The 26,199-nt window shown below is 31.5% G+C and overlaps 5 protein-coding genes across 7 annotated transcripts; 3 read left to right on the top strand and 2 right to left on the bottom strand.

Annotated features, from left to right (window-relative positions):
• Positions 1-1,785: 1,785 nt before the first annotated feature.
• On the top strand, positions 1,786-3,436 carry LOC146956630 (FK506-binding nuclear-like protein). Of its 2 annotated transcripts, none has more exons than XM_085730115.1 (3): positions 1,786-2,310; positions 2,390-2,457; positions 2,583-3,436. In XM_085730115.1, the coding sequence occupies exons 1-3, from the start codon at positions 2,224-2,226 to the stop codon at positions 3,319-3,321; spliced, it is 894 nt and encodes a 297-aa protein (XP_085586241.1). In that variant the 5' UTR covers positions 1,786-2,223; the 3' UTR covers positions 3,322-3,436. The 2 variants fall into 2 exon arrangements, with proteins under 2 accessions (XP_085586241.1, XP_085586252.1); XM_085730126.1 differs by having other exon boundaries at positions 1,816-2,310; positions 2,589-3,436.
• On the bottom strand, positions 3,359-4,944 carry LOC146956629 (uncharacterized). The gene is made up of 2 exons (XM_085730141.1): positions 4,204-4,944; positions 3,359-3,549 (listed from the first exon to the last, which is right to left on the bottom strand). Exons 1-2 carry the CDS (start codon positions 4,461-4,463, stop codon positions 3,498-3,500), a joined length of 312 nt encoding a protein of 103 aa, XP_085586267.1. The 5' UTR covers positions 4,464-4,944; the 3' UTR covers positions 3,359-3,497.
• An 8,937-nt stretch (positions 4,945-13,881) lies between these two features.
• On the top strand, positions 13,882-15,566 carry RD20 (Caleosin-related family protein). The gene is made up of 6 exons (XM_085730099.1): positions 13,882-14,058; positions 14,362-14,511; positions 14,613-14,698; positions 14,780-14,874; positions 15,020-15,145; positions 15,216-15,566. Exons 1-6 carry the CDS (start codon positions 13,950-13,952, stop codon positions 15,373-15,375), a joined length of 726 nt encoding a protein of 241 aa, XP_085586225.1. The 5' UTR covers positions 13,882-13,949; the 3' UTR covers positions 15,376-15,566.
• Positions 15,567-21,085: 5,519 nt separating this feature from the next.
• On the top strand, positions 21,086-22,772 carry LOC146956627 (thionin-like protein). Of its 2 annotated transcripts, none has more exons than XM_085730075.1 (2): positions 21,086-21,218; positions 22,210-22,772. In XM_085730075.1, exon 2 carries the CDS (start codon positions 22,256-22,258, stop codon positions 22,634-22,636), a length of 381 nt encoding a protein of 126 aa, XP_085586201.1. In that variant the 5' UTR covers positions 21,086-21,218; positions 22,210-22,255; the 3' UTR covers positions 22,637-22,772. The 2 variants fall into 2 exon arrangements, with proteins under 2 accessions (XP_085586201.1, XP_085586209.1); XM_085730083.1 differs by having other exon boundaries at positions 21,140-21,218; positions 22,207-22,772.
• A 999-nt stretch (positions 22,773-23,771) lies between these two features.
• On the bottom strand, positions 23,772-25,210 carry LOC146956626 (acid phosphatase 1-like). Its single transcript, XM_085730064.1, has 3 exons — positions 24,536-25,210; positions 24,220-24,429; positions 23,772-24,117 (listed from the first exon to the last, which is right to left on the bottom strand). The coding sequence occupies exons 1-3, from the start codon at positions 24,907-24,909 to the stop codon at positions 23,940-23,942; spliced, it is 762 nt and encodes a 253-aa protein (XP_085586190.1). The 5' UTR covers positions 24,910-25,210; the 3' UTR covers positions 23,772-23,939.
• Between the last annotated feature and the right edge of the window lie 989 nt (positions 25,211-26,199).

Raw genomic sequence — 26,199 nt, 5'->3', positions numbered from 1 at the left:
AATTTCAATTAAAGTCTCGTTTTGAATAATTGCGTATTCGAATAAAAACTAATTAAATCTAACGTGAATTCGAATAATTAAAATTACGACAGCGTGAATTCGAATAATTAAAATTGCGACAGCGTGAATTCGAATAAAAATTGCGTATTGAATAAATTCGAATAAAAAGGTACATTACATTACATTCGGGTTGCACCTTCAAACTACAAGGCATTCCTATTGTTCCATTCAAAAGATTAAATTCTTGTTAGGTTTGGTTTAAATGATGGTATTGAAGTGTCAAAAGAATGAGGTCCATTCCTTGACACTTCAATACCTTCATCTAAACCAGCCTAACAAGAATTTAATCTTTTGAAAGGAACAATGGGAATGTCGGGCGAATGTTGGAGTCCCGCCGTTTGGCAAGTTTGAATTACCTCATTCAAAGGAAGACAATTGTTGTAGTTGGAAGGTGCATTCCCTACCTAATCACAATCTTCTGGCGGAATCAGACTCATGATGATATCTTCAGTTGATCTCAGCAACATTACCCGCATATCGATCCACTGGAACATGCTGTGCTCCCAAAACATGCTCGTCACATTTTCGTCGTTCTTTAATTCCACCCAAGTGAATGATACTCTCCCCTCGTCGAGCGTTGGACGTTTATACCGAACGTATTCCACCCTCTTTGTGTCTCCGGGGTTGACTCCTTGGTTGAATTCATTCAGTTCATCCTTGAGACCTCTTAACGTTACACCAAGGCACCGAACCTTCAACCTATGGGGTTCTCCGTCGTTGAATTGTGCATGAACGTCGATCCACCCGACCATTGTTTCAAATCTACACAATAAGAAATTGAAAACAATCAATGAAAAACTCATTCAAACATTTCATCAAACACTTGAAGTGTAAATTATACATAAACCCTAAAAATCATAAAAATAACCCTAAAATATTTTACCCTAAAAAAAACATAAAAATAATGTAAAATATAACAAAATTATTCAACTTATATCTAATCTTAAAATATATCATATACTCTTACATGTAAATCTACTTAAAAACTAAAATAAAAAAATAAATATAAAAAACCAAAATAAAAAATAACCCTAAAATTCTAAACTATAACATAAACATCATGCAAACATTTTAACTAAATTAATCAACTAACATCTACTCTAAAAATGAATTATAAAATGTTAATCTACTCAAAAACTAAAATAAATTAAATCTACTTAAAAACTAAAAAAACATTTATAACAACTAAAATGTAAGTTAATAGCATTATGATTACTTACTTGTGATTTTGTTGAATAAATTTGGTTTGATTTGGTTGGGTTTTGTAGAGAGATTTTGAGAGAGATTTGAATTTTTTTTGGTAAAATGAGAGTAATAATGGATGAGAGAGCTTCTGCCAGATTTGTCGCAGGAGCGCATCGGCAGTTAACTGCTGTGGATTTCCTCGGTAGTTAACTGTAGCCGGTTTCAGTCAAATTCGGCAGTTAACTGCGGAGTGATATTTGAGTAATTTACATGTGTTTTTCAGCCCTATTAAATGTGTCAACAACAATTTTCATGTCGGTATTAGTTGTGTCAGAGTATCAAATGATAATTGTCACTTTGTCTACTAAAACAAGTGTTTTAATTTTTTTTAGAGATTAAATTGGATTTACACTTTTTTTTTTGGTTTGAAAACTCGATATTTAGTTTAAAAATCAATTAATTTTGGACGACCAATCTTTTTGTCCACTAAAAAGAACCAATTTAAATGCAAAACAAAGTTATGTATAAACTGATCCATATAAATCAAAATCGAAAGGATACAAACTCGATACTCCAAAATAAACAAACACACGAGTCCCAAATCACCATGATCAATCTTATCTTAGTCCCAACAAAAGATAAATATATTCAAACAAAAGAGAACAAAGATTTTCAGATCTAAACATTGTTTCTTTCTCTCATAGGAATAAAAAATTGTTGCGCCCACAAAACAATCATCATTAAAATCCTAACGTTAGCATTTTCGAAACCTGTTGGAGCTTTGTCTAAAACAGAAACTCGTTGGAGCCAAACGGCTTTAAAACTTTGTCACATGTCTCTCTCTCTCTCTCTCTCTCTCTCTGAGTTGCATTCATATCACTTTCTTTCTTTAATTACTCTTTAATAACAACACCAACATAAACATTCTTTCTTATCTTCTTCTCTTTCCATTGAAAGAGAAAGAAAGAAAGAAAGAAAATGGGTTGTTTTCTTCAGTGTTTTGGTTTAACAAGCAAAAGAAAACGCAGAAAGACTCTCTACAAAGTCCTAGCTGGAGAAAACCAAGTAAGTATATCAAAACAACCCATCATTCTTAAGTTCTTGATTTATGCAAATTCATTGAAAAAATCTTATCTTTTTGCAGAAATATGGAAACTATCAAGTTCTTGCTACTGTCACAGAGAAATCTATTGTACCATATTCTGAAATCAGGTTTGTGTTTATTTATCTTTTGATTTGAAGAAATATTATTGTATGTGGTTCTGTGAGTGGATATAAAGTTTGATTTTTTATTTTGTGAGTGGATATAAAGTTTGATTTTTTATTTTATTTGTTAGAGGTAGAGATCAAGAAAAGGAGAAGAGTGGTGTTAAGAGCAAGAAGAAGAAAGTTAGCTTTAATTTGAATGAAGAGATGTATGAGGCAAACCCTAGTTCTTATCAGGTTTTGGATGAAGATGAGGAAGGTGAAAATAAGGAGACTACTGTGGAATCAGAGAGAGAAGGATCTGTAGTGTCGATGATTCGATACCCGTCGAATCATAGATATTATAACTGTAGTTATGACAATGAGGAGGAGGATGAAATAGTGTATGAGGAATCTGATATTGATGAGTTTGATGATGATGAATTTGATGAAGGGTATGATTGGGATGATGAAAGTTTGGAGAATTTTGGGGATGCTGAAGTTTGTGACGAAAACAGTGAACAGAAAGAAGATGGAGTGAAGAATCATAAGTCGAACGATGCTGAATTGAAATCGAAATTGAGTGGACGAGAGAGGAGCATAAACATGAATTCCGTTCTGCACCCGGTAGAGAATCTTACTCAATGGAAAGCAATCAAAGCAAAAGTTGCATCAAGCAAACAAACGAGAAAGGAAAATGTTCCATCAGAGCAAAAAACAAGCATGCTGCCTGTAGTCTTGGAATCAAGCTCGAAGTTCTCGCCTTGCGTCTTGGAATCGAATGCCATTCAGTCGAAGCCTTTGTTGCAGGAAGTTGCAGTTGATGCTAGTCTTTCAAACTGGTTGGTTTCTCCTAGTTATAATGTCTCCACTACAATTCGTTGTCAATGATGTGGCCGAGTGCTTGAAGAAACAGAAACTTAGAAAATATACAATGCATCGAATTGTGATGCTTCTGTGGATTATTCTTTCCTTCATTCATTAAAAGTTTGTTGGGATGATTTCATTGTATGTGTGTCTAATTCTTGTGTCTCCACTAAGTTTGAGACAGGTTATCAGGATCATCTCTACATTATTGAGCAGATACAAGCATCCTCATCATCTGAGTCACTAACATCACTGCACACACAATTTGGCGACCAAATGTCAGATAATAATGGATGCATGACACATCTAGAGATATAGAAGTAACACACTTTTTGACATATCATAAGGAGTGTATTCAAAAGTGTATTGATAGCATTTCAGTTATATTCAAATTTCTTTGCTACAGTGTACCCCAAGTAGGCAAGAAAGCATTGGTTATTTTTTATTTATTTTTCCTTCTCTTCCAGCATCATACATAGAAGCGGCTCCTATCAATTTTCACCTTTGCATTATACATCTAGTTACAAGTTAAGTAAGTCAAGAAAAAAGAACAAAAAAGTTATGCACTGGTCACCCTAAGTCTGGTAGCTTCTAGGGAGCATCTTCCCATCAATGTTTTAAAAACTGAACCTATTTACAGTCCGGATTTCAGAGATAATGAATTCGGAAATAGTAGACATGGAAGTTTTGCAGATTTGATCAATTTATTGCAGAATAGTATCCTATTTACCAAAGATTCCATTCCATATGCAACATTAAAATAACAGACATACTATGGTTCAAAATGGTCACAACTATAACAACTCAACTGAACCAGCACACACTGTCACTGACGCACACAATTAAAGTTTCAAAAACAAACAATTACTTTGGCTGTAAATTGTAATGTAACTGATAAAAATTTACCTTGGTTCATATTCCAACACCTCAACAAGCTTGTTTCCAATGGTATCAGTCCACTGCACTCTCCTACATGTCTTATCCAACTTTCGAGCCATTCCTCCTCTTTTAGGGAGTGTCGTCAACAAAGAATTGGAATCACTATCATTTTTTCCATTGACATGACCATGATCTTCAACCTTTTTACAATCCAAAGAAGCCACATCCACAGGCTTATTCACAGAGCCATTAGCAGTATCCTTTTTGGTCACAGTATCATCCATCATCAACAACAAGTAACAACACTCTTCCAAGATTAAAAAGACAAGTTCAACAAAAAATTCAGAAAAATCAAGGAACTTAGAAGAAACCCATTTGGCAGAAAATCAAAACCCAATACTTGAATTCATCCAAAAATCACTGATTTTTGGAGGAATGAATAGATGGGTTGAATTCAAAACAGAGGAAAAACAGGGGAAACAGAACAGAATGAAGAAGAAGCAGATGATGGAGAATTTGTATGGTTGGAAATCGCAAAGTGAAAAGAATCCACAACAAGAATCTGAATTGATTCACGGAAGAGTATCGTATCACACACAGGGTTGAGAGTTGAGACAGAACAGAACACAAGGTTATGAAATAAAAAGAAGGGAAAAAAAAAAAATTCACCACAGGATCTAAATTTAAGAATCAAACAAAGATTTTCATAGAATACAACAAAACAAACAAGTGATGATGATGATGATGTTATGTGAAGTGTGTGGGGTTAAACGCCACTTCTTGTCACTAATTAATTTGTAGTTGTTGATGAAGGTCAATTTGGTGAATTTTTGTCTTGTCAATTTCAAAAGAAAAATTTACTTTTTTTTTTCTTCTAAATCACTAAATGATTATTGACTAGATTCACGCATCTTAAATGTGGATAAATAGATAGATAATATTTAGTTTATGAATATCAACGTCTTTAAAGCTATAAACTACTCCCTTCGTCCCTTAATGTAACCCCCTTTGCATTTTTCATATTTCTTAAGAAAAGTTGTCAGTGTAATTAATGTGTCTGTTTTGTGTATTAATATTACCAAATTGTCCTTTGTTTGTATGTGTATTAAATTTGACTATTCATATTTCAAGACAAGTTAGTAGTATTAATTAGGGGTATGTTTAGGAAAAAAGTAATAAATGCATCTAGTAATTTGAAAAGGGGATTACATTTAGGGACAAAAATAAAATCAAATGGGTGGTTACATTAAGGGACGGAGGGAGTATTAAATAAACTAAGGGAAATGTTAACTTGTGCACTTGGGGAACAAGTTTAAAAACTAAACATAGAAACTTTTTCTTGGGAATTGTGCATTTATTGCATTATAAGTTTAAAATTTTTATATTTTCAATGCAAAAGTTATCTTTTAATTTCATTTTTAGTTTCTTAACTTGTGCCCTAAGGACACAAGTTAACATGACCCATAAACTAATTTGAAAATGTGAAAGATTAATTTGATAATACATCCAATCTTATATATAAGAAAAAATTAATGCATTTCATCAAAATTTTGGTCTAAATACATTGGTTTTTGTTGACATGATTTTTTATATTTCATTTTTATATAAAATTGAATGGAACAATATCAAAAATTAAATTGAATTGCGAGAAAATTGCATGAAATTAAGTATTAAATTGGGTCTTCATTTATTATTTTATTAAATGAAATTAATTTTTTACACCAATAAAAAAGAAATTAATTTTTTCTTTTGAGAGGATTATCAAATGAAATTAATATCTTAATTGAAATAGATTTTTTTTTTAAATAGGATTATCTCTTGCAAAGAGAGCATGCAAGGAAAAAAGTATCAACTCTTTTTTCTTCAAATAATTCAGTGGCTATAAATTCACTTTTAAGATGAATAAGTGGGGAATTTGAAGTTCGAATCCGACCCTTGCATATATAATACGATGTCTTTACCATATATTTAAAGAGTTTAAATTCCTTACCACCTCGATCAATCACATTTCGTATAAAAGTATCAATTTATTATATAAATTGGTAAAAAAAAAACTCTAAGGTAGACTAAAGAGTTAGAGTATAAATTATCTCTTTCTCTTGTCTCCAATTAAACTCAACACGAGAGTTTGTAGAATATTAATTACAACATCGTTTACATTTTCCCTAAAAAAAAAACATCGTTTACATTCATTAAGATAACTCCACATTTTTTGATGTTGTTCTTACCTTTGTTATAATAATGGCCAAATACCTCCCTGGGTCCTTTAAGTTTCATGTTTGTAACAGATGGGTCCTTTAAGTTTTTTAGGTAACAGATAGGTCCTTTAAGTTTCTAAAGTTTCAGATAGGTCCTTAGCGGAGTTGATATGAAGGACCTATCTGAAACAAACTCGAAACTTAAAGGACCTATCTGAAACCTTAGAAACTTAAAGGACCTATCTGTTACCTAAAAAACTTAAAGGACCTATCTGTTACAAACGTGAAACTTAAAGGACCCAGGGAGGTATTTGGCCTATAATAATCTACTCCCTCTCGTCACTATTATAAGCAAATTTCTACTTTTTAGATTCATTCAATAAATGATGTCTGTAGTCTATAATATAGACCATATACATAATTTATTGAGTGAACCTAAAAAATCAAAATTTGCTTATAATAATGACTGGAGGGAGTACAACTTTGGTTGCAACAAGGTTAAAATAAACTTTGGTGATATTATTAATGTGATTAAATTGACTTGTTTAATTAATGTGATAAAAAACTATAATTGAAATTGACTTTCTTTGTTATAATAATCTATCCTTTTTTGTAACAAAAAAAAAATCCTTGAAATTGACTTGTTGAATTAAAGTGATAAAAACTTTAATTGCAGATATTATTTTACAATTTTATTAATTTAAAAGTCAAATTCTCAAAATTTTCAATTATAGAGATTAAATACATGATGCAAAAGTCCATTTTTTTTGATAAAACAAAAGTCCAAAACTTAAATATTTATTCATATAACTCTTTAGGAACACAAAATAATAATTTATTAAATATAGAAAATGAAAGTAATATACTCCCTCCGTCCCTTAATGTAACCACCAATTTGATTTTATTTTTGTCCCTAAATGTAACCCCCTTTTCAAATTACTAGATGCATTTATTACTTTTTTCCTAAACATACCCCTAATTAATACTACTAACTTGTCTTGAAATATGAATAGTCAAATTTAATACACATACAAACAAAGGACAATTTGGTAATATTAATACACAAAACAGACACATTAATTACACTGACAACTTTTCTTAAGAAATGTGAAAAATACAAAAGGGGGTTACATTAAGGGACGGAGGGAGTAATTTATATTATATTATTTAAATCATTAATCCATATTTATTATTACATTATATTCTAATTTTTTTTTTTGGTGGTGTCCATGATTCGAACCCCAGACCTTGCATATATTATGCATTGTCCTTACCAACTGAGCTAAGCTCACGGGGACATATTCTAAAATTATTTGATGCAGTTTGTTAGATCATCTTACTTTTGTGATATGAAATATGAATGCCAAAATTATCAAATTTGTATATACTGATAATTATACAACCATTATACTATTTGACTTAAAATGTAGTTCAAAATGTTTTTGACATTATGTGCAGAGATTGGAGTTTAAACCTCAAATTTCTCACTTCTCCACACGTGTGTAAATATAACCATTATACTATTTGACTTAAAAAAAACTAACGTCTCTTCTCATGTTTACCAAACTTAATTGATGTTAGTTTAATAAGAATTACATATTTATTGTCCGTTCCTTCTCATATTTACCAAACTTCATTACCATTTTTTTTTGTGGTGGCCGGGGTTTGAATCTCGGAACTTGCATATACTACCTCCGTCCCTAATTATAAGACCCTTTTGAGAATTTTTTTGTCCATTTTTACAAGACCCCTTTGCTATTTCCAACTACATTAATTATTTCTTTACATACATGCCCCTATTTATCATCCATCTTTTTCTTCAATTAGCAATAAATAACATATGGAAAACATAAACTAACTCTCTCTCTTAAAAATACTAAAATTGTAAAAACAATACTCCCTCCGTCCCTTAATGTAACCACCCATTTGATTTTATTTTTGTCCCTAAATGTAACCCCCTTTTCAAATTACTAGATGCATTTATTACTTTTTTCCTAAACATACCCCTAATTAATACTACTAACTTGTCTTGAAATATGAATAGTCAAATTTAATACACATACAAACAAAGGACAATTTGGTAATATTAATACACAAAACAGACACATTAATTACACTGACAACTTTTCTTAAGAAATGTGAAAAATACAAAAGGGGGTTACATTAAGGGACGGAGGGAGTAGTAATTACCAACAACTTTAATACAAATATCCACTTTCTTAATTCCCGTGATTTTACCAAAATGGTCTTATATATAGGGACGGAGGTAGTATTATGCATTATCCATACCAACTAAGCTAAACTCACGAGTACACGTCATTACCATCTATCACTAAGAAACGACCTACATCATGGTTGAGGTCTTAAACAATTTTTCAGTACTTATGAAGGTATTCATATGGTAAATCCTCAGGTGAAACAGGATTGAGGGTGAAACTATTAGTTTTTTTTTTGGGACAAGGTGAAGCTATCAAGCTATCAATCTTGTAGAGTTATTGTCCTGGCTGCCTATATTTCTTTGCAAAAAATTAAATAACAACCCATCATATTCGTCCTTAAAAAAAAAGGTTAATTATGTTTTTGGTCCCTACAAAATTGCGACTTTGTAAGTTTAGTCCTTACTTAATTTTAATAGCATTTTTAATCCCTACAAAAAATTTCTGCACTCAATATTAGTCCTTACTCAATCAAAATTTGTTTAATTTATGCTTAAACTCTTAATTTTTTCAACAATTTTTTACAGACATGTTAAGAACCTTATTAAAAGGTCCTCCGAAAAAATATCGCAAAAATTTGATTTCTACGTCCATATTTTTGTTACTTATATCTTAAACTTTTGTCGTTTTAAAAAATTCGTATTTAATTTATTTCATGTTAAAAAATTATTGATTTTAGTAAATGAACCTTTCATAGTGTTCTAAACTTGTATAAAAAGAATCGTTAAAAAATTTAAGAGTTTAAGGATAATTAAACAAAATTTATTTTAGCAGGGACTAAAATTATAAGTAAATTTTTTTTTGTAGGGATTAAAAATACTATTAAAATTAAGTAAGGACTAAACTTACAAGGTCGCAATTTTGTATGGACCAAAAACATAATTAACCCAAAAAAAACCCATCACATTCGTTTCTTCAAAAAAAAAAAAAACCCATCACATTCGAATCTTTAGACTAGTTCAATAAAATAATTTTTTTACAATAACATATGAATGAAATCTTACTACTTACTGTATATACTATAAATAGTTTTTTTTGTTGTTGAGAAAATACTATAAATAGTTTGTATAAATTTCCAATAATTTTGGATACAATTTCTGTATATTTGTATCTGCTCAACTATCACATAAAAGTCATGTGCATTTTCCTCCACAAAAAATTGCTGCATCCATGAATTTGATTAACTTCACAAAGTTAGGTCTTAACGTTCCTTCAAAAAAAAAAAAGTTAGGTCTTAACAATATTTGATTACTTGACGTCTCCAAACAATTATCAGCCGTTATATTGTGGAAGTGGAACAATCAGTTTATAATAATGCCAAAAATTTCATGTCATTTTCAATTATGAATCGTTGTGATTTCTCCAAATGTCAAATGATATTCTAAATGAAACAACAAAGAGAATCAAACCAAGTTAGTATTCAACTTGTTCCAGCTCAAAATTATGGCGAGACAAGTTCTTATTTTAATTAGCTTATCTATTTTTTTTTTTTACATTAAAGACAATTTTACTAACGAAATTGACAATAAATAAAATTTTAAGACTGCAAAAATACAAGGTGAAGTCTTTTCAATTCATATGCAATCCAGATTATGAAGATCATATTTAGTTAAATAATAGACAACTTGATTGGCTTCACACCTAACATTCAAAAAATTTAAACTATGAAAACATACATTAAAACTAATACAATCCTCAATAATAGAGCCGACATAGGTGAGAGATTGTTGATGAGTATTCAACTGCAAGACCACATTAGAAAAGACATGTCTTTCGCAAATTTAAACCCTACCGCATAGCTAAAGCTTCTGTAAACCTATGAATCTAATAATAAAAAGACTTGCCAACATCTAGCAACAACTACAACACCTTCATTATCTCTCACCACAACACAACACCAATACCCCAGTTATCTACCCTCCTCTATTACACCTGCTGAATCAATATTAAATTGTCCAATGAACATCATATATTGACAAAGTTAGACCTCCACTTCGTGTCTTCAACAACACCGTACGAGTTTCTCTGCTTCTTCTATTGACTACATTCGATTAATTTTATGACCTCAATTTTTGTATCCATGATAACAAAACAAAATTTACACATGTATACAAACATTTTTTTATTTTATTTTGATACTTCATGTGACTTTGACGCATGTTTGTTTTAGATTTTTATTTTTATGTTTTATAGTAATGTGTTTTTTTGTCAAGTAGTCTAGTGAATAGAAATTCATCTTTTTTAAAGTGAATAAGTGGGGTGTCCGGAGTTCAAACCTCGACTCTGCATATAATATGCAATGTCCCTTGAATAAGTGAGATGTCCAAAACTCATCTTTTTTGCACTCACATTGGTCCACCGTGAATTAGTTCTTAAATTATAACAATTCTAACGATAGTCAATAATATGTCAATATTATTCATAAATAAAAACTCACGACCCTTGTCAAAACCTCTGACTTTTCATTTCTTCACATTTAAAATGTGTGAAGTTCAAACACTAGGATATTTGACGGAAAAAAAAACTCATGAAACTTGATTGATATCAGATTAATACGAATTACATATTTATTATCCATTCTTTTCATAAATTTGTTTCAATTAAGTCAATCATAAAAAATACTTATTTTTTTTTGAGCAACATAAAAAATACTTATGGTAGAAGTCTTAAACAACTTTTAAGTACTTATGAAGGTATTCATACGGTAAATCCTCGTCTAAGTGAAACAGGATTGAGTGTGAAACTATCAAATTTTTTATTTTATTTTTGACAAGGTGAAACCATCAATCTTGTAGAGTTTTTGTCCTGGTTGTCTGTTTCTTTGCAAAAAATTAAAAAACAACCCACATTATTCGAATCTTTAGACTAGTTTAATAAAATAATTTTTTTACAATAACATACGAATGAAATCGTACTATTTACGGTATATATTATGAATACATTTTATGAATTCCCACTAATTTTGGATACAATTTTTCTAATTTTTTTATGTGAGAATCTAACTATTTGGCTAGACCGAATTCGGTTAGTCGGTACACCATATTTGAATCTGCTCAACTATCAAACAAAAGTCATGTGCATTTTCCTCCAAAAAAATTTGTTGCAATCCATGAATTTGATTACTCTATTGAATATGAAAACACATGAATTTGATTTCTCATTCAGCAGGTTGCTTGAGAGCTCGTCGCTCTTTCATGCATCTTGTGTGGTTGCTTTGTACGTGGATCATTTGGAATGACCGTAATCAAAGGTTGTTTAATAATTTAGGCAGTTCCATTGATCAGTTGTTGGATAAAGTAAATCGGTACTCGCTTTGGTGGCTAAAAGCAAGTAATGTCATTTTTGTATTTGGTTTTCATTTGTGGTGGTCAAATCCCTTGGCTTGTTTGGGAATTGGCTAATCTTTCTAACTTTGTACATTTGTAACTATTGGGGGTCTTCTTGGTACACCTTGTACTTTGAAGATTCCTTGGTTTGTTAATATATAAGCTTCATTTCTGATTGTTAAAAAAAAAATCTTAACCATTCGAAGCTTATGTTTAATTTCATGTTATAAACAATGCATTCTAACACAAATTTTGAGGCGAAGTTTCCTCGTTATAGTTGTACACAATGTTATTTTTTTTGAAGAAGTTTGTACACAATGTTATATTACATAGTTGTATATAAAGACTTAAATTTTTTCTAAATTATTCTATGTAGGACTACTTAAATCTTGAAATATAAGAAAAACATTAAGAAAAGTAACAATCTTTCACAGTTAAAAATAAAACAACTGGTTTAACATCATACCAACAAAACATATCTTCACACCACTTATCAGCTGTTATATTGTGGAAGTGGAGCAATCAGTTTATAATAATTTAATAATAATGCAAAAAATTTCATATCATTTTCAATTATGAATAGTCGTGATTTCTCCAAATGTCAAATGATATTCTAAATGAAACAACAAAGAGAATCAATCAAGTAAGTATTCAACTTGTTCCAGCTCAAAATTATGGCGAGATAAGTTCTTATTTTAATTAGCTTATCTATTTATTTATTTATTTATTTTACATTAAAGACAATTTTACTAACGAAATTGACAATAAATCAAATGTTAAGACCGTAAAAATACAAGGTGAAATCTTTTCGATTCATATGCAATTCAAATTATAAAGAGCATATTTAGTTAAATAATAGGATTGGCTTCACACTTAACATTTAAAAAATTTAAACCATGAAAACATAAATTAAAACTGTTACAATCCTCAATAATAGAGCCGACGTAGGTGAAAGATTGTTGATAAGCATTCAACGACAAAACCACATTAGAAAGGACATGCCTTTCACAAATTTTAAAGCCTACCGCTTAGCTAAAGCTTCTCCAACCGTTGAATCTAATAATAAAAAGACTTGTCAACAACTAACAACAATGTCAATACCTTCGTTAACTCTCAACACAACACGAATACCCCAGTTATCGGCCCTCCTCTATTAAATATGCTGCATCAATATCAAACTTATAAAACCCACTAAAAATAGGTGTCCAATTAAGATCATATATTGACTAAGTTAAAACTCCACTTTGTGTCTTCAACAACACTAGTTTATTTGCTTCTTCTATTGACTACTTCCGAATAATTTTTTGACCTCAATTTTGTATTCATGAGAACAAAACAAAATTTACACATGTATACAAACAATTTTTATTTTATTTTGAGACTTCACACCGTTCTTTATAGATTTGCGTGTAGGGTTCAATCGCGTGTTGGGTGTGCTCGATCTGATTCTTTAAACACTGGCGTGGCTGAGTCTCCAGTGTATGTGAGTTTTAGTTCACATTTTTCCCCGTTCATGTTTAGACTTTTTTTTTTTTTTTGAGAAGTTCATGTTTAGACTTTGTGTTGTCTAATTTTTAAGAGGGACCATATATATAAAATAAAATATATTTTAAAAACTAATATATTAACTTTTTTAAACACTAATTTATTAAATTTAATCAATAAGTAAAATAAATTCACAATATTTTTTACTTATATTCAATGAAACAATAAAAAAATAATAAAAGCTAATAATAGTCACTCCATTTGACATGTATTGGTGTAAATCAGCAGAGGACAAGTATCACCTCCTAACTTGACACAATATAACCTTGCAAACTCATGCATGTATGCCACGTAACACGTGGATCATTGCTGGCTCTTTCTACTTTCTCCATCTATTTTTCTCTTTGCACCCCCCACTTTTTGTACACACGTCAACCAAAGTATAATATATAGTTACAAAATCAGGTGCATATCACATTGAGAAGCTCAATTAACACAAAGAGAAACAATCAAATCAAAATGTCTGTGGAAATGGAGAGGGAATCAAAATGTCTGTGGAAATGGAGAGGGAATCAATGATAACTGAGGCTCATAATGCACCTGTTACTGCTCAGAGAAGGGTTAGAAGCGACTTGGAAACTTCTATTCCAAAGCCATGTAAGTTTCAATTCTTTAACTTCATTTTTAAAAAAAAAATTCATTTCCTCAAAATAAGGTAAAAAAAGTTCTAACAACACAAGTTCACACACTTGAGATATCCTATCCTATATATACCTTTGTGTGAAAATTTGTTTCATGTCTTGTTTGTGAATTGTATTTTGAGTTAACTAAATTTACAAACTAAAGTAAAAAAAATTACAATTGACCAAATGGGTTGTTGATGAAATTATGTACTTATATATTTCTCTCTCTGTTACAAAACCAATTTCTTTTTCCATTTCATGTGACGAACTTGGTCAGACATGGCTAGAGCATTGACAACTCCTGATACAAGCCATCCACAAGGAACACCAGGAAAGAAGCACAACAATTTGACTGTTCTTCAACAGCATTGTGCTTTTTTTGATCAAGATGGTAATGGAATCATTTACCCTTGGGAAACTTACACAGGTAAGACTTCTGATTTTTTGATTATTTCCAACCTTTTTTCAATTTGAGGCTTCTACATGTTCCAAAAAGATGAATGATTCTTGACCTAAAGAACTTTTCAGGGTTTCGTGCTCTTGGATTTAATGTGTTTGTATCAGTTTTTATGGCCATTTTTATCAATCTTTCAATGAGTTATCCCACTCTACCTGTGAGTACTTTTTTAGTGTCTTGACTCTTGAGAAAATTAACCATTTGTTAAGCCTTGATAAAAGAATTGTAATGTTTACAGTACTGGTTTCCTTCACCTCTTTTTCCTATATACATACACAACATGCATAGAGCAAAACATGGGAGTGACTCTGGAGTCTATGATACAGAAGGACGGTAAGTGATGCTAAATTGAATAGTCATATATTCTAACGAGTGTCCTCGGACTCTCTTTAAGAACTTTAAACGGCGGACACTCTTTAGCAAGACCCATAAACCCTAATAAACATTTATCTATGTCTTTTTTTGAAATGACATGCAGTTTTGTACCAGCAAATTTTGAGAACATATTTACCAAGTATGCTCTTACAGTACCTGACAAGCTAACACTTAGAGAATTATGGAACATGACTGAAGGAAACAGAAATGCATTAGATCCATTTGGCTGGTCAGTGATCATTTTATTGTTAAGTTTATTGATTAATTAGTTAATTGCTGACATATATGAATGTTTGCAGGGTTGCAGGTAAATTGGAATGGGGTTTTCTGTATGTTCTAGCTAGGGATGAAGATGGTTTTGTGCCTAAAGAAGCTGTTAGAAGATGCTATGATGGGACCATATTTGAATATTGTGCAAAAACAATTGCTGCTAATAAAGATGAGGCCAAGATGGGTTGAACTTAATTCTCAATTAGTGGTGCGAAAATTGTGATGTAACGAAATATAAAGAAGACTTCACATCTAATTAAAGTATCTCAAAACTGTACTAGCACCATGTGACTGTTTTTTGGTATATATTCTGTAATATAATCCTGTTGGAATACTACTACTTTGTTTGGTAGTGTAAATTATAAAATATTTGGTTCATATCCCTTTTTTTAACACTAATTTCTGGTACATATCTTATAGTTTGTAATGTAATCTTGTTGGAATACTGCTATTCTGTTTGGCATATAAGTCCCCACTTTTACAAGAAAAACTACTTTTGCAAGTATAAATTCTCTAATGACCTGAACCTTGACACATCTCTAATTTAGTTCAAAATAAATAAATATTAAGTTGTCTTGATTATTATCCTTAGAAACATTTTTTTTTGTGTGTTAAAAGTTTCTTTTATTTTATTCTTAGACAAAAATAAGTTTCCTATATCTTTTCTAGCCACAATGTATATCCACTCTTTATTTCTAAGAAAAATAATTTTTCTAAGAGACTAAAAGTATTTTGTTCCATATATGAGTTTTCACTCTATTTATTTATTCAATTTCTTTTTTGAGGGGTCACTCTTAATTTATTTGTTTTTGACAAACTTAATTTATTTGTTATTTAGGAAAAATAATAAAAAGTTAAAAAGAGATTTGCTAATAAACTTAATTGATTTTCCTCTAAAAACTTAATGAATTTTGGTTATTCCCTGAATTGACAAAAATATCTCTCAAGTCTATTTAAAATTTTCAACCAATTCCTTTTCCAATTTATCTACATACTCTCCCCTCCCTCTCTCTCATTTTTAGAGTTCTAACCCATTTTAAGTTGTTTTTTTTGTCACTTATTTACATTCTTTTCTCCATTATTTTGTTTGTAAAATGAAATATAAGTTTTATAAGTTATGTTTTGTTACCTATGGAATGAGATGGTGGGTTTTGAAAGGAGTGTGTTAGAATGTATGTCTCATATCTAGATAGTGGACGAGTTGGGATGAATAGATGCAGAGTTTTTCATGTATCATCAGAAATGCTTTTTCAAAATTATTTTAGAGCTATGTGATATTAGAAGTTTTTTTTCTTTTCAAAGTGAGCAGGTGAGATTTTTTTTTTTTGCTTTTCTTTGATTATGATTTTCTGAACACCATATGGAAAAGGTTGAATTTGTAAACATGATTCTTGAAGTCTAAAAGTTTAGAAAATTTTCACAAAGAATTTCTCTTATTCAAACTAAACAAACTAAAATTGAATTAAACACCGAGTATCTAAAAAACACTCAAATTTATACATCTAGTTCAAATGTATCGTCTTTACCAATAGTCTACATCTAGTCCCATTGCCGTAGACAACATATTTTCTTTATCATCAATTATGAACACTCGCTGTTTGTTGATTCGACTACAAGAAAATTCACTCAACCTAAGAATTTAGCACTCCTAATTCTTCAAATCCTTCAATTTTAATCTTTGATAACCAAGAACCCTAGTTTGTGATCCCATACACACTAGTCTTCAAGATTTCACCTTGATCTTGCACAAACTTCTTGATTATGACAATTCAAACTCTTGAAAATTTACCAATCTTGTGCTGGGCTTCCAATCAAAGCAAAGCATAAGCAACTTTGAATTTGAAAAGGTTATACACAATATTTTCCTTTAGGTTCCCAATTATTAAATACTTGTAGCCTTTAATGTGATTGGTAGATCTTTAACATACATAAAATATCTTACTTCATATATCTTGCTACACTAGGGGTCGGTCTAATATTTCCATGATGTTATCCCAAGAAAATTTATTTGCTAAATTATTCTTAAAACTTTTAAAATATGCAGAGATTGGTTTAAATTTTGAGTATATTTTCGAAGTTTTAAATAAATTGAGTCTCATAATTTTAATTGAAAAACATGAACCGATATTTTATTAAAATATAATTTTTATTCTTAACTTGTGATAGTATTTGACTTGGTCAAACCCTTAGTGAAATTGCGTTATTACATGTCTCAAACTTCACTTTGCAAACAACATACATCAATATTGTGTTGTTATACATGAGACACAATCTTTAATTTGAAGGATTCGTACTAGTTTTATTGATATTAGTTTGTTTTTTTAATTGATATTGGTTTGATTGATGATCAATTTGGTTATTCCGAATTTGTGTGAACAATTTTATTGTAAGAGAAAAAGCTGGGAACTTCTGAAACCTACTTGTTGATTTTTCTTTTTTGGTTCGAATTAGTTTAACGTAAAATTAACATACACAACTACCACATGAGCTATATAATGATCGAACTAAACCAACTGGTTGGTTTTATCTCTTATTATGTAGACTTATAATTTTTTTGAATAATGTGTTAAAAATCTTAAAACTACAAGACAAAAAAAGAAAATATATACATACAAGAGTGAGAAAACTGTGTTTTCCATTTGACATATATCTGGTGTAAATCCACATAGGACAAGCATATAAACCTCCTAACTTGACACATATATATAAACTTGCAAACTCGTGCATGCACGCCACGGAACAAGTGGATCATGCTGTCCCTTGATACCTCATCCATCTATTTTCTTTCTCTTACTCCCTCACCTTTTGTACATAAGTATGTTCATTTGATGTATTATATATAGCCTTACCTTAAATTTTACACAGGAAATTGTTTTTAGGACTTAAAACCGTAAACTTTTAGGAAACCCATGATATAGTCTTTCATTTTAAAGGTCCACTCATGGTCCCCTTAAAATGACTTTCAATAACAAGTTTCACAAAAACAAAATTTGTTTCATGGTCCCACACAACAAAATAAAAAATATAAGTGTAATAGTGGATAATACTCTTATGCCCTCTCTTATAACACAAAAATATCTTAGTGTAAAAATAGTTGGTTGCAATCCTATCACCGAGGAAATTTCCGAGGAACTTTTGTTTCCGAGGAAAAATGTCCTCGGAATAATGATTTGACAGCTGCATCCCAGACTGACGCATTTGAAAAGCGGTCACTGAAGTGACTAGCATTTCAGAGGAACTTTGTCCTCGGAATGTATTTAATTTAAAAAAAAATTAAATTATTTTTTTGGTTGCCAAAACTTTTGAATTTCAAATTTTTAAAAGACCACCAATATTATTTTCAAATTTCAAAAAAGCGCTAATTTTATTTTCAAATTTCAAACAACATAATTTCAAATAACTCAACACTCAATCAACTTAATTTTACTAATTTTTCACACTAAAAAAAAAAACTAAATTTTCACTACTTTCACACTTGCAGGAACTTATTGTTCAGTTTTTCACAAATTTTGCATCAATTCCACAATACATAAAAATAAAAACATGATTAAACACTAAAAAGTTGAGGTTATTCTAGATTGAATACAATACAACATAGATAATGCACAAAATTGAACATAATTGGAACTAAATCAAAGAAGTTTGTAACAACAACATAGATAATGAACAAAATGGAAGAAGTGTTAACAGCAATTTTTAATGAACAATGGAGATTATGTTTTTTTTACAGCATATTATATATATGAAAAGAGCTTCCACAAAGATAGTGGGATGAGCTCAAAATTACACAGGAGAATAAAGCATCCTCACGCCCCCAACATAACAGCACCTAACAAAACTACAAAAACCCCTCCTGTTACAGTAAACGCTTAAAAATACAATATCAGCAAGACAAAATTCGGCCAGCAAAACAACACAGATCGAACCTCCCCTAAAGAACGAAAACACAAACAAAACATGCGATTCTTGTTACCATGAAAACAAATAGGGAAAAATGGAATTCAATTAAAAGGGAAAAATGGAATTTTGGGGAAAAAGGGTTTTGTGGGTTCAGCAAAAAATCAAAAACGAAAATGGAAAATGTTAACTCACCTTGATTCTTTTTAGCTTCTATTGAAGGAATTAAGAAGAAAAAGATACATGCAAAATTTCAATTGCTCAAAAATGGAGGTTTTGTGAGGTATGGGTGAGAGAGAGCATGGTGTCCCAGTTGAGAGAGAAGATGGAGCACACGTTCAGTTTTTTTTTCTTTTTCTTTCTAAGTTTCAATATTGTAAACTATGCAATATGCTATATAAAATCCTTGTTTAATACATTACAAGGGTCATACACGCTTTGAAAAGAATTTAATAATGACAACATATTTTCCGAGGAACATTTTCCTCGGTATTTAACTTGGAAAAGCGCGCCACACTGAGTTTGCATGCGGGAGGAGCAGAGATTCTGACTTATACATACCGAGGAAAAAGTTCCTCGGAAATCCTTAATTTTAGCGAGAAACCATTGTTCCTCGGAAATTTTTGGTCGGAATACACAAGCTTTCTTGTAGTGGTGGTACCTTCATTGTTTTTTTCTTTTCTTCTATGTTTTTTTTATACTACTACTTATTGACAAGTCTGATAAGGATGTAAATAAAAGTGAGTATAATCTACAAAGAAAGCTTGAGAACTAATTAATTTGAATATGGCCACGCGTTTTTAGAGTTTGGGACCCGTCTGCATCCAAGAAATTTAGGAACATGAAGATGATATTAATTGATATAGTGTGATGTTACTAGTTCTTTTTCCTGTTATATTGTGGTGTTAGTTTATTTGTTGCTTTTTGGTGTGGTTGTTTGCTTATTGTAGTACTACACAGTTCTTTTTCCTATTTTTACGGCAACATATTGTTTGTTATGAGCTCACTCTCCAACAATGTCTTTACTAGACGCTTGATTAAAAAACTTACCACTAAAGCCACCACGAGGGCGTGAAATAGACGAAAGGAAACCAACGTTAATCTTAGTCTTCTAATCACAATCACATGGCTGTTCAAACAATGCGTTGGGTTAGCCACAACTGCCTACCAATATTACACACAAGAGGAATGCTATGGTCACACCCTCTAACACATCAAATGGAATATATAGTTTAATTTGATTTGTTTTAATTTTAATAAAATGTAATCATATGCTCTATGTATGTATTGTAATTCCTTCTGGGTTTGAAAACGTGAATTGGTGAAGGGAGGTAGAAATAGTTCAGATGCTCTATGTATGTACTGATGAATATGATACTGTAATCGCTGGAGATTTTACGAGGCTTGAAACGCCGGTTTTTCGAAAACGAAGGCTCTGTTGGAGGAAGAAGGAGAGACGAACAACATGATGAGGTGGTGGAGTATGATTTTGTTTGTTGTCGGAGAAAAGGAGAGGGAGTGGAGAGAGTGGAAGAAGTGTGTGGTGGCTGTTGTGAATTGTTGAGTAATTTCTCTTTCAACTTGGAGAACTGGTTACCAGTCAAAAAGGCAAAAATAAGTGATGAGGTGGCACCAATAGATGAGAGTGTGTCTAAAGAGTGTTTTAGAGGGTGTGACCCTAACATTCCTCTTACACACAATTGGCAACTTCAACCTCCTATATGAGAGGGACCGCCTACCAAACCAAATAAAGATACGTAATTCATTCTAAAAAAAAAAAACTCTAAACACCAACCAGCTCTCGTTGACTTAAGAATTAAAATGTTTTGTGGATACTTATCTCGGAGAGGAACATCCGCCAACACATACTTCATTCGTATTCTCCAATCATAGACAAATCAAATACAATGTTAAGTGTTAAAAGGAAGATATAAAAGGGTATTTTGGGATAATACATTAAATAATTTGTGTGAAAAGGGTATGTAAGTATTTTATGGGGTGTAAATAGTAAAAGAAAAATATAGTTGTAGTTTTGATTGGGCTATAGAAATACGAAGGTAAAGGGTTTAGAGAAAGACAACGCAGAGCAGAGCGAAAGAGACGATACTCCGCCTTCTCTTTCTCCGCCACCGCCGGTTAGTTTCACTTCCATTCTTCCATTTTCGTTCCTTTCCATTTCTTCCTTCTATCTTACTTTTTATTTCTAATCGAATCACAATTCTAATTTTTCTCCTAATTTTTCTCTTAATTTTCAATTACATTACATTACATGAACTTGTGTTTTACAATGTTTTAGTCACACACTCATCAATTCATGAAATGCACCTATGAATAAATGCTTCAAATGTTAAATTAACATGTGGGGTGTTTTTTTTTTTTTGTTGAAATGGAGATTGTTATCAGAATAAACTATCAATTTAGTCCTTAAATTAACATTTTCTCTCCAATTTAGTCCTTAATACTAACACGTTCGAGACTAGAGTGATGAATTTTCATATTGTTTAGTGAATAAATTGACTAAGTTCAAATACTTTAGGGATTTCTTATTATATTTATATAGTTTAAGGAATAAAGGGGATAATCGTCATTTTGATCGCTGAATGTGCAATGACAGTCACAATAGTCCTTCAAGTATCGAAATTTCAAAATAGTCCGGATTGTGGACTATGTTAGTCAAAATAGTCTCTTACATTAAAATGTTTTGTTAATATAGTCTTTCAACATACTTACTTATTGTCGTATCGGTATCTACAAGTACTTACTTATTGTCATATTTAATGTCAATATTGAGGGATTGTTTTAACGCCAGGGACTATTTTGACTAACGAGGTACACATTGACTATTTTGAAATTTTGATACATTGAGGAACTGTTGTGATTACTCGTTACACATTCAGGGACTAAAACGACTATTACCCCAAATTGTTTCTTATCATTAATTAAAGTGGCACCAATGGCACTGTGACTATTTTACAACTGTCATTGAGGGAATTCGAACTCCGTCTCTTAGGTTATATAGTTTAAAAATTTCGTTGTGTATTGTGTTGTGTGGTTGGTATTGATTAACAAGTAAAGATTCAAATTCTGTAACTGGGTTGTTTGTTTTGTTGGGATTGTGCTCAGCAGTGTATAAATTTGAAGAAAGAGCGGCTGAAGTTGTGTAGTATCAGAGATGGGAGATATTTGGTGGTCACTTTTGGGGGCAGCAGTCCCTGTCGTTGTTGCAGGACAAGCATTTAGAGTTAAGAAAAGGAATGCAGAGGAGCAAAGGTTGAAGAGTGCAAGGGGAAGAGAAAGGAGTTCTGATGAAATTTTCGTTTGTGAAAGGGTCTGCACTTCAAAGAGGATGTTGAACAAGGTTGGCTCTTTCTCAAAAGATCCAATTCCTGATACTTGTGTTACTGTTTGTGGTGTGTCTGATCTTGACGCGTGTGCTGAAGCTTGTGCTCGTACGGTTTGTATTAACCAACATCAAGTACCTAATTGGAATGACACATGTCTTAGGAGGTGTCAGAGTGAATGCTTGAAACTCTCTTCTCAGTCTTCTCAGTAGTTAGTTGCATTTAGGCATTGGAATGTGTATGTATAATGAGTTTTGTTATGATGGTCAGTGTTTCGGCTCATCATTCCAACTCCAGAATCTAGATTTGTTATAAATTCTATTGAAATGCAAATGGGGTTTTACTCAACTAGTGTCTAATTCATTTTGTTGACTGTTCTAAATGTTTCTTTTGTTTCCTGAATCCTGCTATGGTGTTTGAAATTTGGAAGCTTTATGGAGGAGGATAGTGAAAATGTGAAATATGTAAAGGGTAAACTAACTTGTTCTACAGTTTACGCCTAGAATTAATAGAATTTTTTTGCCTAGATGCACTGGTCCTGTCGTTATAGTAGGTTTCAGAAAGCAAATCTCAATAAGGGATAAACAAACTTTACCTCCTGTAAGTTTTAGGCAAAATTTTAGCAGTTGAATTACTTCTGAAAAGTTAATAGTTGTAGTGTATGTTGATTTGAAGGTGTCAATTTACATTTTTAGATTGATGAAGAAATTTTGTTGATGAATCTTGGTAATATATAATCACTTGAGTAATAAAAAAGATGTGCAGGAATACTAAGAAGATCTATAACTCGGGAGGATTTGAATCTGTTCTCATCGCCGGTTTAGGTTCTTAACAATTAAGATCCGATGATGTCTATAGTTCATTGTACTCCCTAATAGAAGGTGGACTTAGCACTTCCAATGAAAAGCTAATGTAGCAACTAGCATTTTAGAAGACACTGGCATGGGTGGATACCTAGCAGAAGCACTCTCTTAAGTCTTAGGAGTTCTTCAGCAGATGCGTTTATTTAGTCGCCAGCTTACTGATAAGGATCTTGAGTGAATACGGGATTTCTAGTTATGAGAGGATTTGCTCAAACAAAGATATGCTTGTTCTTGTTTAGGAGGCTGTGTTTGAAAAATACGAAAATCTAAGCATGGAGATAAAAGAAGAAAATTGATTTTCAATTAAGAGATTCATACAATACTTATTCTCCAGGAAAAGCTTCTTCAACCAGAACCATCAATTTTTTCTTAAGTAGTATGAGTATCTATTATCTAATAGATACAAGGAGACTCACAGTTTTGTCACTCAATGTAGTATTTCATATTTACTCTAGAAGTTTTGGGAAATAATACTCCATATAACTTTTGGGCATTTTTGAAATAATTATAAGCTTGCATGTGAATCTGGTAAGACATACAATATCCACATGAATATGGCTGTCTGCCTTCTACCAAATGGATATTCCTTAAACAGCAGTGCAGCTTTTAGAAATTTAAAATGGGAAAGAAACAATGCTGTTACAATGATAAACTAGGCAACATAGTACATTGGATTTGGAAGTTTGAATGCTCTTATACCGCCAGTATTCCCCGCAATGCTGCTGAATTGATCACCTAAAACTCCCCAAATGCGATAACCTTTACTAGTAAAATATTTTCTTACTTGAGACTTGTATTCTGCCACTGACACCAATTCATTACTGGGATCTCTGCAATGCAGGGAGAGGGGATTTAGTTAAACTGTTATGAGGAGCAAAGGAAATATAAGAATTAGTTAGATATAAAGAGAGGAAAAACTGGATTGAACTGACCTCAAAATAAGACCTGTCCACCCATGATAACCGACATTGACAAGGTTATCGATTGTAGCTGATCTGAGATGTTCCCTCCTCCCAGAAATCAAAATGATCTGAATTCCTCTAGATTTAATCTCATTGAAGAACCTCAATGAGTAGTCAAGAGCAGGGGCTTTACCCTTGCTCATCCATTCCTCCAAAGCTGTCACATTAATTTTCTTTCCCCTATGTTGTCAATAAAAGGGTCATCAGATTAAGCAATATCAAATAAACAACGAACAATTAACATAAAACGATTAGTTGATTAAGATGGATTCAGAATTATCCATACAAAGTATTCTTGTAGAAAGGAATTGTTGAAAGAAGAGTGTCATCAATGTCAAAAACCCAAGCATCTTTGCCATCTTTCTTCAGATTGCAGCTGGTACTAAGATAAACCAAGCATTCTTCAGTTGTTCTTTCCGAGTCAACTTTGTATTGAGTAGATTTGACATATTTTGTAATGTATTCAGTACATTCTTCAGGCACAACTTGAAAGTCTCTAATATTATGCAGCTCAACATTCATTCTCCAACTTTCACAATAATTCTTCAAACTTATCTTCACTCCATTGTGTGTCTTCTGATTTAATATGTTCCAGTCTGCAACAGTTAAAGGAATCAAAAAGCATAGCAAAACCAAACTACAAACAAATGTTCTCCCCATTCTTTCTTGACCAAAAAAAAAAAAAAAAAAGCAAAGTAGATATGGAGAATAATGGGATATAAATAGAGCCAAATATTCCTTTTTTAATTTTTGCAGTAGATCACATCACATGGGTCCGAGGGCAGATAGTGCTACAAACGTTCATGTGCACCATCATCACCATGCTGTCATGGTTGACAAACAAAAAATCATAAATTAAATAGAAAGGTCTATTATGAGATGAAAATATGACTATGAGATGCCTCTAATTTGAATATAAGATGACAAAAATAACATGCTTGCATTATCCTGCCACGGATCACAGATGGGTTTATGTGTTCAATCACATATTTATATGTTCTAAATTTGCATAATATTTCAATTAAAATATGTGAGAGCCAAATCAGAGATGACCCAAAGTAACTTTTCTTTTGAATTTTGGCTTATTTTGGGGTACATCAACTTCTACCTACTTTGAAAGCAATATAGTTCCATAATTTGAACTATTTTTTTGTTATCAATAGTTTGAACTTTATTTCGTCAAAAAGAAAATAGTTTATCTACTCCTTAAAAAAATTATTTTTTTCATCTAATTTTTTAAAAAGAAAACTTCCAAAATAAAAAAATATCGGCAAAAAATATTTGTTCCCCCAAAAAATTATTGTTGTACACAATTATTTTTTATCATATGTTGGAAATTAGAATTGGGCCTCAACATAGTACAATAATGATTGTCTCTTTTCTCAACCTTCTTACTTCTTGCACACTCTCCACTTTTCCAATTTTACCTGTGTTCGGATTATAAAACTCGAAGCATTTTTATAGCATTTCGGAATATATAATCCAAAATCTATAAAAACTCAAAAGAAATCCGACGTTTTGCCAACCTATTTCACAATCTTTCGCAAAATACGGTCGTTCGGATTATATAATACAAAATGTGTCAAACCTCCATCATGTCAATTTTTAAAAAGAGTAAATAACCAATCCACTCAAAATTGTAAAATCTTGCCGATGCTCAAACAAAGTGGAAAAATAGTCAACCAACTCCTCAACAAACAAAAGCATAATGCCCAATACAAACACTTTTGTGGCTTTAGAATTTCAATTTTACTTGTGACGGCACAAACACACCTTGGATTAGGTATGTCCCGGTGTCGGACACGTGTCGTGTCCGACACCGACACTTGTAATTACAATGAATTATGTGATTTTTTCAAATTATTAACTGTGTCGGCATGTCAGTGTCCGTGTCGTGTCCGGTGTCTGGTGTCCGTGTCCGAATCCGTGTTTCATTGGCTACCTAAATAG

This window comes from Medicago sativa, chromosome 1, assembly GCF_051527215.1.
Source record: "Medicago sativa cultivar Bolivia chromosome 1, Bolivia_mono, whole genome shotgun sequence".
In the NCBI taxonomy this organism is placed as follows: Eukaryota; Viridiplantae; Streptophyta; class Magnoliopsida; order Fabales; family Fabaceae; genus Medicago; species Medicago sativa.
The sequence above is the reverse complement of the archived record's forward strand: the minus strand, read 5'-3'. Positions and strand labels throughout refer to the sequence as shown.

Coding starts and splice junctions, on each gene's coding strand:
- LOC146956629 (XM_085730141.1), bottom strand. CDS start 4,463: ATGATGGATGATACTGTGACCAAAAAGGATACTGCTAATGGCTCTGTG. Junction 3,550..4,203: donor GTGTTGGAATATGAACCAAG/GTAAATTTTTAT, acceptor TTGTGTGTGCAG/TGATGTTAGTGACTCAGATG.
- LOC146956627 (XM_085730075.1), top strand. CDS start 22,256: ATGGGAGATATTTGGTGGTCACTTTTGGGGGCAGCAGTCCCTGTCGTT.
- RD20 (XM_085730099.1), top strand. CDS start 13,950: ATGTCTGTGGAAATGGAGAGGGAATCAATGATAACTGAGGCTCATAAT. Junction 14,512..14,612: donor CCCTTGGGAAACTTACACAG/GTAAGACTTCTG, acceptor AGAACTTTTCAG/GGTTTCGTGCTCTTGGATTT. Junction 14,699..14,779: donor TGAGTTATCCCACTCTACCT/GTGAGTACTTTT, acceptor TAATGTTTACAG/TACTGGTTTCCTTCACCTCT.
- LOC146956626 (XM_085730064.1), bottom strand. CDS start 24,909: ATGGGGAGAACATTTGTTTGTAGTTTGGTTTTGCTATGCTTTTTGATT. Junction 24,430..24,535: donor CCTTTCTACAAGAATACTTT/GTATGGATAATT, acceptor TTGACAACATAG/GGGAAAGAAAATTAATGTGA. Junction 24,118..24,219: donor TGGACAGGTCTTATTTTGAG/GTCAGTTCAATC, acceptor CCTGCATTGCAG/AGATCCCAGTAATGAATTGG.
- LOC146956630 (XM_085730115.1), top strand. CDS start 2,224: ATGGGTTGTTTTCTTCAGTGTTTTGGTTTAACAAGCAAAAGAAAACGC. Junction 2,311..2,389: donor TCCTAGCTGGAGAAAACCAA/GTAAGTATATCA, acceptor ATCTTTTTGCAG/AAATATGGAAACTATCAAGT. Junction 2,458..2,582: donor GTACCATATTCTGAAATCAG/GTTTGTGTTTAT, acceptor TTTATTTGTTAG/AGGTAGAGATCAAGAAAAGG.